Raw genomic sequence first — 15,751 nt, 5'->3', positions numbered from 1 at the left:
ATGTTGTGTAGCTGCACCATTTACATTATTCCCACCAGCAGTGTAAGCCTTCCCAATGATTGTTTTGGTTTTTCTTTTTGACCCAAAGCTTTTTTTAAAAATTACAAAAAATAGGTAAAGCACTTTTCTGAAATTAAAAAGTGGTTTAAAATGGGAGGAGGGTAAGCCCATGCTCATGCACAGCCATTGGAGCATTCTCACATTCAACATTGCCAGTCTGCTCAAATAAATGTCAAGATTTTCTTCATCATTTCTATCCTAAGCAGCTGTTTTTATGCTATAATTTTATCAGGCTGCAGTTCCCTTTGCCATAGCAATGATTTTAATTAATTCCTTAAATGAGCAGAGTCATCCTTGGAGGGGCTGGGGCTGGAGTATCCCCAGCACCAGAAGAAGACTCCGTGGCTGTATCAGCTTTTATCTATCACCTTTTTTGCTACAATTTGCTCCACGTTACTCTACCATTTGAAGCATTGTGTTTTATACTTACAAATGATATCATAAGATCTGGTTTTGAAGCTCTGATTCAATAGTGGTCCCACAAGTCTCAAAGTAAAACATTCTGTGATCATAGTCAAGGATGAAACAAGATTTTAAGTGGAAAATCATCTTCATTTTCACTGCTTTAGTCTCAATATAACTGAAATCAGAATTCCCAATAAGGGCCAGAATACTTTGTTCCCAGTATTATTCTTCAGCCTTGACAGAAATAGGTAAAACAGGTAAAGACATGAAACCCTACCTGGAATTTCTGATGTTTTGAATAAAGAAAGTTTCACATACATCCATACTATATTTCAAATTGTTTTGTTTGATCTGGAGGTTTTTATATTGTAGAACAAAGCATGATAGTGAAATTCAGAATGGGTGAAAATTGGGGTTTGTTTGTCTGCATTTAGAATTCAAGAGGACAATTGTAAAAAAGGAAGAATAGGAAAAAAGCACCCAGCAGGGTGTCTAGGCCACAGGAGCATTCTCACATCAGCTTAAGGAAAAAGTACATGTGAAAACTGAGACTGGATTCGTGAAAATGATCTGTACATGCACCCTTAGAAAGTCTTTGTGAATTCCTAGAGCAGTGGTAGCAAATCTATGACACATGTGCCACAGTGGGCTGTTTGTATCATTGAAAGTTCTAAAAGATTCACCATTACTGCCCTAGGGGAATGCATACCTCAGTTTTAGAACACTGGTCTAAAAAGATGTTGAAATGTGGTTCACAGTTCTGAGAACACGTCTAAGCTGAAGACAGCAGTTGGGCTCATGGATGTGATATGTGGTGAAGTTTAAGTTAGTGCGAGTGCTGAAGGAGGCAGTGGAGAAGAGGGGAGAGCCAGGCACTTGGGCTTGATTCACACTTAATGAGTAAACCCAGGAAGAAGAGATGGAGAGAGATGTGAGGGGAAAACCCCCACAAGAGTGTCAAGTCTGAGAGCAAATAGAGGGTCCTCAGTCAGGCCTCTCAGCCACATAAACTGGGACAGAATAAGATTTGAAAAACAACTACTTTGGATGCCACACAGTGGGAAGATTCCTGCTGCCGGTTGCACAGGCAACCCTAGCCTGGATTTAGATCCAGAGACATAATTCTGGAGGCTGAGATGAGATCAAGGTGCCAACAGATCCCATCACTGTTGAGCTCCCTCTTCCTGTTTTGTAGATGGCGGTCTTCCTCCTGTAGCCACACAAGTGGGACCAGCCAGCAAGGTCGCTTTTATAAAGACACTAATCTCATTCATGACTTCACCTTCAGGACCTAATCACCTCCCAAAGGGCCCACCTCCTAATGCAGTGCCAGTGCGGGTTAGGATTTCGAGGACATGTTCAGTTTATAATAATGGCTATTGCTGTACATTCTCATAATAACTACATCTTATGTTTGGGTCTCCTTCTAGGTTTAGCATGAGCTTTAACAGACATAATCTGAAATACTATGTATTACCAAAAAAGCCTAAAAAGGTGGCATTTGATTGCTTAGAATGGATCAGAAAGCATCACCCATGTGAGTATAACCATGTGATGAATATGTGTAAAAGTAATAGATAAAATGTCTGTCTAGCACCACAATAGAATTTATGCATATTAGGAAATTTTTTTTGTATTATGATAGCACCAAATTGCTATTTATAGAATAGAATATTGTAACTCTGTCAACTCTGGAAATTATAAAATCTCATTTGGTTAGATAACAATAAGCCCTAACAAAAAATATATTAAATACTCCCTCCTACACATCCATATTATAATTCTTGGTTTCAGTGTCTTTCCTCTGGTTTTTATCAGTTCATGAATAATTCAGCCCTTTGTTTTAGTAGCTTTTCCCAAGTGTGTTTGCCTTTGAGTTTTATTAACTAAAGTGAGAGTCTGATGTTCATAGCAGTTTTCCATGTATCCTCTTTTCTACATCTTGAGCATATTCCCATGTCTTTTATAAACTTAGAAAACCCTTTTAATAGTTATAGTATATTTTATTTCACAGTTTTCTGTTTTGACTGTTTCCATACTGTGCCATTAAAATCTTTCTAATTTTTAAAATTAGAAAGAAAACTTGGCAAAAGTCCTTATACCACTTTATTGCCCAGATTAGTTTCTTAGGAAGAAACTGAGTCAAAAGATATTTCCAAAGTTCTTGATAAGTATTGCCATATGTTCTCAAAAAAGTGTGACTAAGGGTGACTTCTCATTTTGGAGCCAATGTGACATACAGCCCAGGATCTGTTCAGGTCCAGTTCATGAATCATTCTCATTTCCAGTGCATGAATTCCTTGCTGGAATTATTCTGTGTGATCATCTTATTAAAAGAGCACTATAGAGATCTATTTGTGGTTCATATATTTCTAAGAATATAATGTAAAGCTGGGTATTAATAAAATGTAAAGCTGGCGCATATCTGTATTCTTAGCACCCAGGAAGCTGAGGCAGGATTGCTGTGAGTTCAAGGCCAGCCTGAACTATGAGACCCTGAGCTCAAACTCCTCCTTCTAAAAGAACGTAATGTAAACTATATTGTTATTTATGTTAAAAGTTCTTGTTTTTCAATACTGTTTTGATCTCTTGGCAGATGACTCCGGGATCATTTATTGCCTCTCCAGGCGGGAGTGTGACACGATGGCTGACACGCTGCAGAAAGACGGGCTCGCTGCTCTGGCTTATCACGCCGGCCTCAGTGATGCTGCCAGAGATGAAGTGCAGCACAAATGGATCAACCAGGACGGCTGCCAGGTAACGTGTCTTAACTTAAAAGTAGCAAGCATCAAAATAAGACTGAAATTGTGTCCATGATGTAGTAAATAACATGGGAATGTTAGGGGAGGAGAAAGGCAAAAATTGAGGGAGGAAAAATTGAAATGTTTACTGGCAATAGGAAGTAGCTTTTCCTTGCCAGGGGTTTAGCTCAGTGGTTCCGCCACCTGCCTCGCAAACAAAAAGTCCCAAGTTTGATCCCCGGTACCAAAAAAACTAAATAAATAAATAAGGAAGTAGAGGTTTAAGCTAAGAATAGTAAGTGTGCCCAAGGCAGACAGCAGGATAGTTAAAACCATTATAGCAGTCACATGTAGTGTAAAGAGATCGATGGCATACATGAACAAAAAGCAGGAGGCCGTCTGCAGAGGCTGAGGAAGGATGACTGGGACTGAAGAATCTCACACCCAGCTCGCTGTTAGTGATGGTGAATCAACAAAGGCCTTTTTAAATATGCACTGATGTATAGTCACTGAACCAGGTTCCGTCTTTCTAAATTAATTCATGTATTTAATCAAAATTAAAATGGTTTTTCCTTTGACAAACTTTTTCAAAAGTTTGCCTGAAAGAATGTTCAAGTAAAAATAACCAAGAATTTGGCAAAAAAAATAATAATAACACATGGTTTGCAGTATATTGTATATAGATCAAAGGAACAGAAGTTCAGAAAGAGACTGGAAAACTTGTAAAAACAATAAATGATATGGAAGGCATTAAAAATTAATGAAGAAGAAAATTACTCAGCTAGTGGCACAGGTTACTTGGTGAGGGTAATCATTTTAGATTTTCTTATTAAAATAAACTACAGATAAATAAATGTAGTTATTTTACAATGTATAAACTGAATAGAGAAGAACCTAAGCTTAAAAATAGCTCAGGAGAAAGTAATTGCTACAGATTATTTAATGCTAAGTACTTCTATGTCAATAAATACAATTAAGAGGCCAGCAACAAACTAGGAATGTATTTTCAACACTTAAAACATAAGCACTCGTAAAATTTTTGTTGTTGCCCTAGGGATTGAACTCAGGGTCTTTGTGCTGAGCTGCATTCCCAGCCCTTGTTTTATTTAGAGACAGGGTTCACTAAGTTGCCTAGGTTGGGTTTGAACTTTGGATCCTTCTGCCTCAGCTTTACAGTGCTGGGATTATGGATGTGCACCACCACATCCTGCTAACCTTATAAAATTTTGATAAGAAAAACATGTTTCAAATAGTAAATGAGCCTAGGCTATAAACACATCACTCAAAAGTAAGAAATACTTGTACAGAGGCCTAAGTACAAATGTGTTTTAAAAGTTCTTTGCGGGCCGGGGATTTAGCTCAGTGGTTTCACTGCCTGCTGCGCAAGCGCAAGGACCCGAGTTCGATCTCCGGTACCAAAAAAAAAAAAAAAGTTCTTTGCAAGCCATCTTGATGGCACATGTCTGTAATCCCAGCACTCAAGAGGCTGAGGCAGGAGGATTGCTACAAGCTCAAAGTAAAGCTGGACTACTTAATGAGTTCAAGGCTGGCCCGAACTATGTAGTAAGACCCTGTCTCAGGAAAAAAAAAAAAGTTCAACTCTGCTCATTACTGAAATTCAAATTTTAAAACCGAGCATATTTTCCTAGAATTAGCAAACTTGTGCTTAGTTTTTGGTAGCAGTACTATGAGACACCTCTGTGCTGTGCTCACAAGATCCTCTTTGGGAAACCATACACAGGTTGTGTCCACCAGGGTCCCATTTTGAAATATGGGTATGGAAATCACATCAGTGGGTTTTGTTTTTGTTTTGTTTTTTGTTTTCTACATACTGGGGAATTGAACTCAGGCCCTTTACACTGAGCTACATCCCCAGCCCTTTTTTTCTTTTAAGACAAGGGCTCAGGGCCGAGGATTTAGCTCAGTGGTTTTGGCTGCTGCACAAGCACAAGGGCCCAAGTTCGATCCCTGGTACCAAAACAAAAAACAAAAAACACAAGGCCTCATAGGTAACTAATGGAGGTCTAACATTCAAATAATAGAAGTTCCAGGAAGAAGGCCAGGCATGGTGATATACGCCTGTAATCCCAGCATTCAGGAGGCTGAGATGGGAGGATCACTGTGAGTTCAAGGCCAGCCTGAACTACATAGCAAAACCCTGTCTCCAAAAAAAAGAAAGACAGGGCCTCACTAAGTTGCCCAGGCTAGGCTGGAACTTGAAATCTTCCTGCCTCAGCCCCCCAGGTAGCTGGGATTACAGCTACCTGTGTGCCATGACACCTGACTCCAGCAGGAAATTTTTTAAGATGTATAGATGAGAAAGACAGCAAATAAGAGAATTCAGAAGTACAAAAATCTCTGGCTAAGGGTATACTTCAGTGGTAGAGCACTTACTTAGCATGTGGAAGGAAGGCCCTGGGTTTGATCCCCAGTACAGCAAAAAATAAAACCAAGAGAAGACAGAAGTACAAAATCTCAACCATTACAAAAAGAAAACTGATGGGCCAGGGATTTAGCTCAGTGGTTCCGGCGCCTGCCTTGCAAACTCAAGGTCCCGAGTTTGATCCTTGGTACAAAGAAAAAAGAAAGAAAAAAGAAAAGAAAATGCCCACTATGCAGAAGTAAGAGTGATTATTCCTAATCATGTAGTTAAGGATAATTTTTTTCAAGTTCTTTACATCTATGTTAGTATAAGTATTCTATAATGAAAATATATACTTTTTTTGATACCGGAGATTGAACTCGGGTCCTTGTACTTGCACAACAGGCAGCGAAACCACTGAGCTAAATCCCCGGCCCAAAAATATATTTTTATAATGAAAATATATATATGACCAGGCCCAGTGGTACATGCCTGTAATTGTGACACTCTAGGAGGCTGAGGCAGGAGGATAGCCAAGTTCAAGTCCAGCCTGTGCAACTTAATGACTTGGCAAGACTCTGTCTCAAAATTTTAAAAAGGGCTGGAGATGCAGCTCAGTGCAAAGATTCAAACCCCAGTACTAGAGGGGGAGAAAAAGTTTCAAAAATTAGTAAGGTCTAAATTTTTCTCCCCTTAGCCTAGCTAATCCTTACAGTCAAGATATAATGTAAGCTTATACCACCTGGACAGCTTTGATCTTGTTAAAGTCATGAGATTAAAACTTGATTATCTCGATTCATAAAAAATGTTGCTGGGAAAAGGTCTAGGGATTTAGCTCAGTGGTTCTGCCGCCTGCCTCGCAAGAGCAAGGACCTGAGTTCGATCCCCAGTACCAAAAGTGATGCTGGGCCAGGGATTTAGCTCAGTGGTTCCGCTACCTGCCTTGCAAAGTCCCGAGTTTGATCCCCGGTACCAAAAAATAAAAATAGCTCAACAAAGTCACTTTTCCCAGTTAAAGAAGTCAAAGCTTTTATTTATTTATTTTTGTACTGGGGATCGAACTAGGGACCTTGCACTTGCGAGGCAGGCGCCGGAACCACTGAGCTAAATCCCTGCCCCAGTCAAAGCTTTTAGAAAGGGCTGGCATCATTGCATCCTCATGCTGCACCTGCAGGCCCTGCCTCACAGCTGCTTGCCCACCAGTGGGGAGGTCACCACTCTCAGAGGCCCCTGACACAACTCCCATTCAGCCTCCCACCACTGGAAGCAACAGTAGGCTTTCTTTCCTAGGAGCTCTCCTTTGATCAAAGTGCCGTAAGTTTGGGTGGACGACTCATCGAGAGTATGGGCCAGTGCCTTCTTGGTGTTGATAAATGTACCCATTTGCTGTTTGCATGCCCTGTAGCTTGCAGTTCCTCGCTGGTACTCACACTACTGAAATGTCATGTATCCTCAGTCTAGCCACATGATATTTCCGTTGCTTTTGAAATACTATTCTTGCAATAGCAATTGATTTTTTTAAGTGCTAAAAAAAGACTTGCAGCTTTATTTGTATAATGTAATTTTGCCTGTAGATTCAGCATTTTGGTCTGGGTTAAATAGGTCTTAAATTGGCAACTGAAATGGATTTTCTTAAAAACTATTTGTCTGGCCCCTGAAATGTGACTGTCACCTTGCTTCACTAAGTAATTTGCTTAGGTCAAGATCCATAGTCCCTGACCTTGTTTTTCTTTTCTCTTTTTCTTTTTTTTGGGGGGGTACTGGGGATCGAACTTGGGTCCTTGCACTTGCGAGGCAGTCAGTGGAACCACTGAGCTAAATCCCCGACCTCTATTTTTCTTTTTAATATAAGCTGCTCTCAGACTTTTATCCATATATGTTTCAACTAAAATTTCACAAGTTGACTTTGAAATCAGCTGCTGGCTAAAAGAAGGTGGGGTATGAAGAGCCAGTGGTCAGCGCTGGAGCAGGTGAGGATGCCATTGTTGCCTTCTGCTCTCCTGAGCCATCAGAGGAGCGAGCAGCAGTCGACTCCCCAGAGCTCCTGAGCAGTACATTGCTATGGACAGCGACCAGGATGGCATCATGGCCATGTGAGCAACACCATAACACCTCCATAACAGAAGCAGGGGACAGACACCTGGGGCACATGACGGGCCAACTACAGTGGCTTCGCACTCCCTCCTGCAGGAACACCATGCTTGTCACTGGCTGCTCTCTACCTCCTGGGGTCACAATAGAGTTGCAAGTCATCAATATGAAAATCTCATCTTAGTATGCAAGTCAAGATATTCAAGTACATTTTAAAGTAAAATAAGGAATAGGGCTGCTAGAAGCATCGATTATTAAAATGTTCCTTTAAATGCATTGACTCTAATAGCTTTTGCTTTCACATCAGGTTATCTGCGCGACAATTGCATTTGGAATGGGGATTGACAAACCTGATGTGCGATTTGTGATTCACGCCTCTCTCCCTAAATCCGTGGAAGGTTACTACCAAGAATCCGGCAGAGCTGGAAGAGATGGAGAAATATCTCACTGCCTGCTTTTCTATACTTACCATGATGTGACTAGACTGAAGAGACTGATAATGAGTAAGGCGAGCTCTGCTGGGGACATTCTGTCATTTTCAGTCCTGAGAGATTAATCTACTCTTGCTATTGTGGTACTTTGAGTCCGGTTTTCTTTAAATAGTAATAAAAAAGTAAATGTTTAAACCAGGCGCACGATGTATACCTATAATCCCAAGTGCTCAGGATCACAAGTTCAGGGCCAGCCTGAGCAATTTAGCGAGACCCTGTCTCAAAAAATAAAAAGGGCTGGGGATCTGGGCCGGGGATTTAGCTGAGTGGTTTCACCACCTGCTGCTCAAGCGGAAGGACCCAAGTTCAATCCCCGGTACCCCCCCAAAAAAAGGACTGGGGATGCAGCCCAATGCTAAACCACTTCGGGGCGGGGGGGGGAGTATAAATTGGAATTATATTTTAGTTCATTTTTATTATAAAAGCAGTACATGTGTGTATGTAAACTCCAAGTGATGCAGACATATACAAGGCAAAAAATTTCCAAATCATCCCATATAGTTTTGTTCCAAGAAATAACTCCAGTAATTGGATTCCTTTGTGTCTTTCAGACTCAATTTTCTCAAGCATCCTTGCACATAACACATATTCCAAAGAAAGATTAAAAGAGGGAAAATAATGAACTCTTATGTACCACCATGAAGAAATAAAACAAAATTGGGTGCAGTGGTGTGTGCTTTTAGTTACCACTGCTGGGAAGGCTGAATCAGGAAGATGGTTTGAGCCCAAGAAGTGAGGAGTTAAACATGCAGCGGCCTGGGCAACATAGTGAGACTCTGTCTCGAAAAAAAGAGAAGATACAACCAACAGAGCTGAAGCCCCATGTATATCCCAGTTCTCTCTCGTCCCTCTTCTTCCCCATTAGAGGCGAGCAACATCTTGCATTTGGTGTTTACCTTTCCCAAGTGCATGTATTTTAAAATGTAAATGGGAAAATGGGATTATATTTTTGGAATTACTGTTTTCTAACCCATTTATCCCAAAGGTTGCAACTTTTTGAATTTTTACATGAAGTTCATGTTTTACCTAGAAAAATTGAAGGAACAAGAATTTGAAGAGAAAAAAATTTTGATGTGCCATTCCAAAAATAGAATGCTAGGCATAAAAGGATTAAACCAGTCCCCTCTTAGTAGATATTTAGATTACATTTGTCGAAAATGTAAACAACCTTGTGCAGATGTTTTTGAGCATTTGTGCAATGTTGTTCTTTCTGTTGCTGTTGCTGCTGCTATTAGCAGAGCTGGGGATTGAACCCAGTGGCTTTGTACTGGGCTACATCCCAGCTCTTTTTTTATCTTTTATTCTGAGACAGGGTCTCACTCAGTTGCTGTTGCCCGCTCTGGGCTTGAATTTGCAGTCCTCTTGCCTCAGCCTTTGAGAAAGCTGGAATTATAGGCATGTGCCTCCATGCCCAACTGGTGTTTGTTATGTATATAGGTTATGTTTCTAGACTTAGACTTACTGGGTCAAAGTGAATCATATTTTAGAATTTTATTATATCTTTTGCCCATTTTTCTACTCCATGGTGATAGTTAAATATATTTCCTAAATACGTTTCTCTATTTTGAGACCACTCTCTCATGAACTCTGGCAGAGATGCTGAGCGTGGCAAGTGGCACTTACCAAGCACAGTGCCAAACCCTGAATGTATCATCTTATTGCCCTGTTTATCCATAACAACCAGCTTGTGAGACAGAATTAGTCCTGTGAGAAACGCAAGCTTCAGACTGATTTTGTAACTGACTTGTCCCCAAATCCGTAAGGGAGTAGCAACAGGAATAGTGGGAGTAGTGGCCCTGGTACTGGACTGGTAATTATCATAGGTAATATTTCATTAGCACTTAACCATATGCTGTTTTAAATGCTTTATACATATCAACTTATGTTATCTTCACACAACCCTAAAGGATAAAACTTTATTACAATGCTGTGTGCGGTGGCACCTGCCTGTATTCCCCAATATTTGGGAGACTGATGCAGGTTGATCTCAAGTTTGAGACTAGCCCAGGCAACTTAGCAAGACCCTGCCAGGGATTTAGCTCAGTGGCTTTGGCGCCTGCTGCGCAAGCTCAAGGACCCGAGTTCGATCCCTGGTAACAAGAAAAAAACTTAGCAAGATCCTGTCTCAAAATTTTTAAAAGGGCTGGGGATTTAGCTTAGTGGTTCCGGCGCCTGTCTCACAAGCGCAAGATCCTGAGTTCGATCCCCAGTACCAAAAAAAAAAATTTTTTTTAAAGGCCTGGGGATGTAGCTCAGTGGTGGGTCATCTTGTATTTAATTGTTTCCAGAGGAGAAAAATGAGATCCAGAGCTAGTAAGTGGCAAAGCCAAATGGAACCCAGGTTAATTTGACTCTAGAGCCCATGATTCTTAAACTGTGCAAAAACAATTCTCAGCAAATTTTTTTAAAAAATAGAGTGTTGGGCCGGGGATTTAGCTCAGTGGTTCTGGCGCCTGCCTTGCAAGCGCAAGGTCCCGAGTTCGATCCCTGGTACCAAAAAAAAAAAAATAGAGTGTTTATGATTTGCTTTCCCATTTGTGTTTTTAAGCAAATCTTACGTATTCCCCCAGTTGTGATGGTTTTTCACTGATGATTTTTGGACTTTACAATGATGTAAAAGCTATCTACAGTCAGTGGAAACTGTACCAGGAATTTTTAATTTTGATGTTTTCCTGAGCTAGTGGTGTGCAGTCCAGTCCTCTCACAGTGCTGGGCAGCAGCCACACTCAACGGGTGTACAGCCAATGTTCTATACAGTGTTGTTGCTAGGCTAGCGTGCATAGGATGTTAGTTAGGCATATTAAATGCATTTTTCAACATACAGTACATTTATCAAGATGCGGCTCCATCATAAGTCAAGGGGCGTTTGTATAAGTCCAATAATCTAATAAGTGCTTAACTCCTCAGAACCTAGCAACCATTTCAAAAAACTAATATTCATGAACTGGAAAATTTTTGAGACAGTTTTGTTGTGTAGTATAGGCTGGTCTTGACTTCACTGTGTAGCCCAGGTTAGCCTCAAACTCATGGTGATACTCCTGCCTCAGCCTCCTGAGTGCTGAGATAACAGGTGTGAGCCACCACACCCAGCTACTTTATTCTTAAATAGCCATGATTGTTTATTGATAGAAAGTGTGCATCTGCAGTTTTTAAACCTTGGAATCAAATCAGACATGGCCACTTTAATTTTATTTCACATACATTTTCTTGAGGTACTTGTTTTTAATCATAGCAACTGCCAAACTTTCAGCTTTACAAAGAGAGAGTATTATTGAAGAAACAGTATACACAGTCTAATGTTAAAACCATGAACTACCTCAGACAGTTTGTGTGGTATTCAGCAATGTCAGGTATTGCTGATTCCCTAAATTTAAACTATTTCTGTGAGGTCACTGCAGCAATTCACGTTTCTTGGCATGCAGGTTGGTTGGTTGGTTGGTCAGTTGGTCAGTCGGTTGGTTAGTTTTCTGTTCAGTGCTGGGGACTAAACCTGGAGCTTTGTGTATCCTAGGCAAGTGCTCTGCCACTGATTGTACTCCCAGCTCCTGGCACACAGTTTTGAAAGCACTGGCTTAACTGTCTTGACCTTAGATGTGCAGAAACATGGACAGTGTACTGCCATAGTTCCAGGCCCTAGCTATTGAATATTCAGTTCAGTATATATTTACCTGATAAATATAAGAAAGATCACTAGGGCTAATGAAAATTTGGGAAAAAATTTAAATTTAGGTGCTAAGATGTAGCATAGTGGGAGAGCTTGTGCTTAGCTTACCCAAGGCCTTGGGTTCTCTCTCCAGCGTCCAAAAAAAAAAATTCCAATTTGCAAAATTCTAATATTTATTCCTGTAAAACAAAACTCTTTTCTCAATGCAAAAATGGACATCTGAAATTTAAAACAAAACAAACAAAAACTTGTCGGGTGAAGAATTAGAAAGATCAAATAAATTTATGAAAAAATGTTCAACATCACTGGCCATTCATGAAATGCAAATTAAAACAACACTGAGATTCCATCTCACTCTAGAAAGAATGGCCAATATCAAGGAATCAACCAGTAACAAATGCTGGAGGAACTGTGGGGGAAAAGGAATCCTGCTCCACTGCTGATGGGAGTATAGACTGGTGCAACCACTGTGGAAATCAGTGCGGGGATTTCTCAAGAAACTAAAACTACAGGTTCCATTTGACCCAGATATACCTCTTCTTAGTATCTTCCTGAAAGAATTAAAAGCATCATACCACACCCATATATGCACACCCATGTTTATTATAGTGGCACAGTTTGTAATGGCTAAATCTTGGAAGCAGCTCAAGTGCCCATCAACAGACAAGCGGATAAAGATGATGTGGGTTTTTTTATACAATGGAATACTACTCTGCAATAAAGAAGGTTGAGCTTCAGACATTTATAGCTAAATGGATGGACCTTGGGACTGTAGTGATTTTTTTGGTACCAGAGATCGAACTCAGGACCTTGCTCTTGGAAGGCAGGCACCAGAACCGCTAAGCTAAATCCCTGGCCCAAGACCGTATTCTTGAGTGAGATAAATCAGGCACACATGTTTAAGTACCGCATTGTTTCTCTGGAGTGAGAAACCAAAGTGGAAATAAGGACTGAAATGTATGATGGATGTTGGTAAATAGAAAGTGTTCAAATGGGAAGGGGAGTGAGGGAGGAGGGAGGGAGAAAGGAAGGAAGGGACAAGAAAAAAGTGAAAATAGAAGGAAAAAATGGAAAGATTTTATACATAGGGAGGGGAGAGGGCTTGGGGGGGTGGGATAAAATAAAATTTATTTTAAAAAGTCTTGAGGGGTGAACATAAATACCCAGTGAATTACAATATAATATGATGTTATATTGATCTATGGTGTTAACAGTAATTTTCATATTTGATAAAGTTCTGTGAAAGCTGGACATGTTGGTGCACACCAGACAGAAGGATTGACAATTCAAAGTCACCCTGGGCAAGAATAAGACTCTGTCTCAAAATCAAAAAGACTTAGGGATATGGCTTAGGGATAGAGTGCCCCTTGGGTTCAATCTCCAGTGCCACAAAAAATAATAATTATAATAATAATAGAGTTCTGTGAATCTATTCTAAATATTTATCTGTGATAATCTCTCATTTTCTACTGTAGTAAGAATATTTTACTATGTTCTTCATCTCTTGCAGTGGAAAAAGATGGGAACCATCATACAAAAGAGACTCACTTCAATAATTTGTATAGCATGGTACATTACTGTGAAAATATAACAGAATGCAGGAGAATACAGCTTTTGGCTTACTTTGGTGAAAATGGATTTAACCCCGAGTTTTGTAGCCAACACGCTGATGTTTCTTGTGATAATTGCTGTAAAACAAAGGTAATACAAGAAATTTTAAAATCCTTTTATAGTTAAGGGAATCACCAACCTATTTCTTCCTTCTCTTAATTAAAAAAAATAGATACAAGGTAGATTTCCCCCATGTGGTCCTCAAGAGACTAAACAAGGGAAAGGGGTCTTCTTCCCTATCATAATTTGGAATAGAAACATTTATAAAGTATTGTGTGGAATATCTTTTCTTTAGTATTAGAAGGCTATAAAAAATATATTGGGCATCCACATGTCCAAAATACTGAGATTACATATGTGCACTAATGGTTGTAAGTTATTTTAGAAATATCACTAATGTATAAACATCCAAAAAGATCTAACATAGGCAGGTAGAATTTTTTTTTTTTTTTTTTTTTTTTTTTTGGTACCGGGGATCAAACTTGGGTCCTTGCACTTGCGCAGCACGTGGCAAAACCACTGAGCTAAATCCCCGGCTGACAGGTAGAATATTTTAAATACAACAACAACCTGTGTTTAAAGGTCTCATTCTCAAAAGAAGAATAATGTATACTTTTTGAATTCAAATCATTTTAACTACTCCTATAAATACCCTACTACTAACACTACATTATCTACTGCTATACTATACTACTATACTATACTGTACTGTGCTGTACTGTACTGTACTATACTACACAATACTACTACATCTTCTATACTATCCTACTACAAACTATAAATAATCATGGCAGTAGCTTCGGGTGAATTTACTATTGTAAGACTCTTAAATTCACACAAGAACTTGGTGTGGCTTTTCAGAATCATGAGCACTTTTGAGTACTGCCAGGATAAAGAAATGGGGTAAATGAAGGCACAAAAGTCATCTAGTAATGGGGACTTTAAAAAGTGGGCAGGGGCCGGGGATTTAGCTCAGTGGTGCTGCTGCCTGCATCACAAGCTCAAGGTCCTGAGTTTGATCCCCGGTACAAAAAAAAAAAGTGGGCAAAGTTTGGGATACAGCAGAGGAAAGAAAATGAGAAAGGAAACTAGTGGGAGATGATTAAAAAAAAAAAGTGATGATAGTACCAAACACCCAAAAGAAGTTAGAACTCACAAATTTGCATGGACAGTGTTTTTCATTCCAGAGGTCATCATCCTGTTCCAGGAAGGAGGAAGAGGCGTGTATGTGAGAGAGAGAGGGAGTGTGTGTCTGCATTTTTTTTCCTACCTACAGGGTGCTATCAAGTATTTGGAAGGCTATATATGTCTGTGAAACGGTAATAAAGGAGATATGGTAAACTGCTTATTATTCTACAACTCAGACAAGATTAAGCATTTAAAGCTTTATTAGTTTTTCATCTTGGTTTTGGTCTGGAAATGAATTACAGTAAATGTACCACAGTTAATGTTAAACTCTAGCAACCTAGCCATCATTATCTTAATTATAACAGAAGGTAATGTTTTTACTTGTAGGATTACAAGACAAGAGATGTGACTGGTGATGTGAAAAATATTATAAGATTTGTTCAAGAATATAGTTCATCTCAAAGAATGAAAAATGTAAAGCATGTAGGTCCCTCTGGAAGATTTACTATGAACATGCTGGTTGACATTTTCTTGGGTAAGTCATCTGTGTTATTATTTGAGTTATATTAATTGAAATTAAATATCTGAAGAATTACAAGTACATAAAAAAATCTATCTGTTTTCTTATAGAATTTAAGAATTTCCAAATGAAACTTTTTTTTTAGTACTGGGAATTAAATCTAGTACCTTTGCACTGAGCTACATTCCCAGCTCTTTTTTATTTTCAGACAAAAAAAATTTTTTTAATGAATTACGTTTTTTTGTGGGCTTTGTGTTTGTTTTGTGTGTGTGTGTGTGTGTGTGTATGTGTTTTCATGGTACTGAGGATTGAACCCAGAGCCTTCATATTGAACTGAGTCCCTAGCCCTTTTTTAATTTTTTATTTCAAGACAGGGTCTCATTAAGTTGCCCAGGCAAAGTTAGAACTTGTGATCTTCCTGCTTCAGCCTCCCAGAGTGCTGGGATTACAGGAGTGTGTTACCATGCCTACCATACAAATTATTTTATATAATTTATATAAGTCACCAAAATGAGAGGAGTTCTTATATAGGAGAAATAATCATAAAGCCTCTGCACATTTATCTGAGTGAGCCGGTGTAACCTGCCCCAGCCCAGGAGGCAGCCTGAGCTTAAGTGTCTTCTCTTTGCTTGAGGTCCTATTAAAATGGTAGGAGCGAGCCCAGCATTGTGCCCACCT

At 39.5% G+C, this 15,751-nt stretch overlaps 1 protein-coding gene across 8 annotated transcripts in view; it reads left to right on the top strand.

Annotated features, from left to right (window-relative positions):
- Nucleotides 1–15,751, top strand: part of Blm (BLM RecQ like helicase) — a 100,831-nt gene that overhangs the window by 71,974 nt on the left and 13,106 nt on the right. For all 8 annotated transcript variants that reach the window (XR_015441770.1, XR_015441769.1, XR_015441768.1 and 5 more), the window contains 5 exons: nucleotides 1,896–2,002; nucleotides 3,062–3,222; nucleotides 7,967–8,162; nucleotides 13,325–13,515; nucleotides 14,941–15,088. Coding sequence is in view for 4 of the 8 variants with exons in the window: in XM_021264846.2 (XP_021120505.1) it covers nucleotides 1,896–2,002; nucleotides 3,062–3,222; nucleotides 7,967–8,162; nucleotides 13,325–13,515; nucleotides 14,941–15,088 (803 nt within the window). In the remaining 4 variants the exon portion in view is untranslated. The remainder of the gene's footprint in view (nucleotides 1–1,895; nucleotides 2,003–3,061; nucleotides 3,223–7,966; nucleotides 8,163–13,324; nucleotides 13,516–14,940; nucleotides 15,089–15,751) is intronic.

This window comes from Heterocephalus glaber, unplaced genomic scaffold, assembly GCF_053883595.1.
Source record: "Heterocephalus glaber isolate CG9 unplaced genomic scaffold, H.glaber_assembly_v1.0 deba00001531, whole genome shotgun sequence".
NCBI classification, from domain to species: domain Eukaryota; kingdom Metazoa; phylum Chordata; class Mammalia; order Rodentia; family Bathyergidae; genus Heterocephalus; species Heterocephalus glaber.
This window is presented reverse-complemented; position numbering and strand designations above follow the sequence as displayed.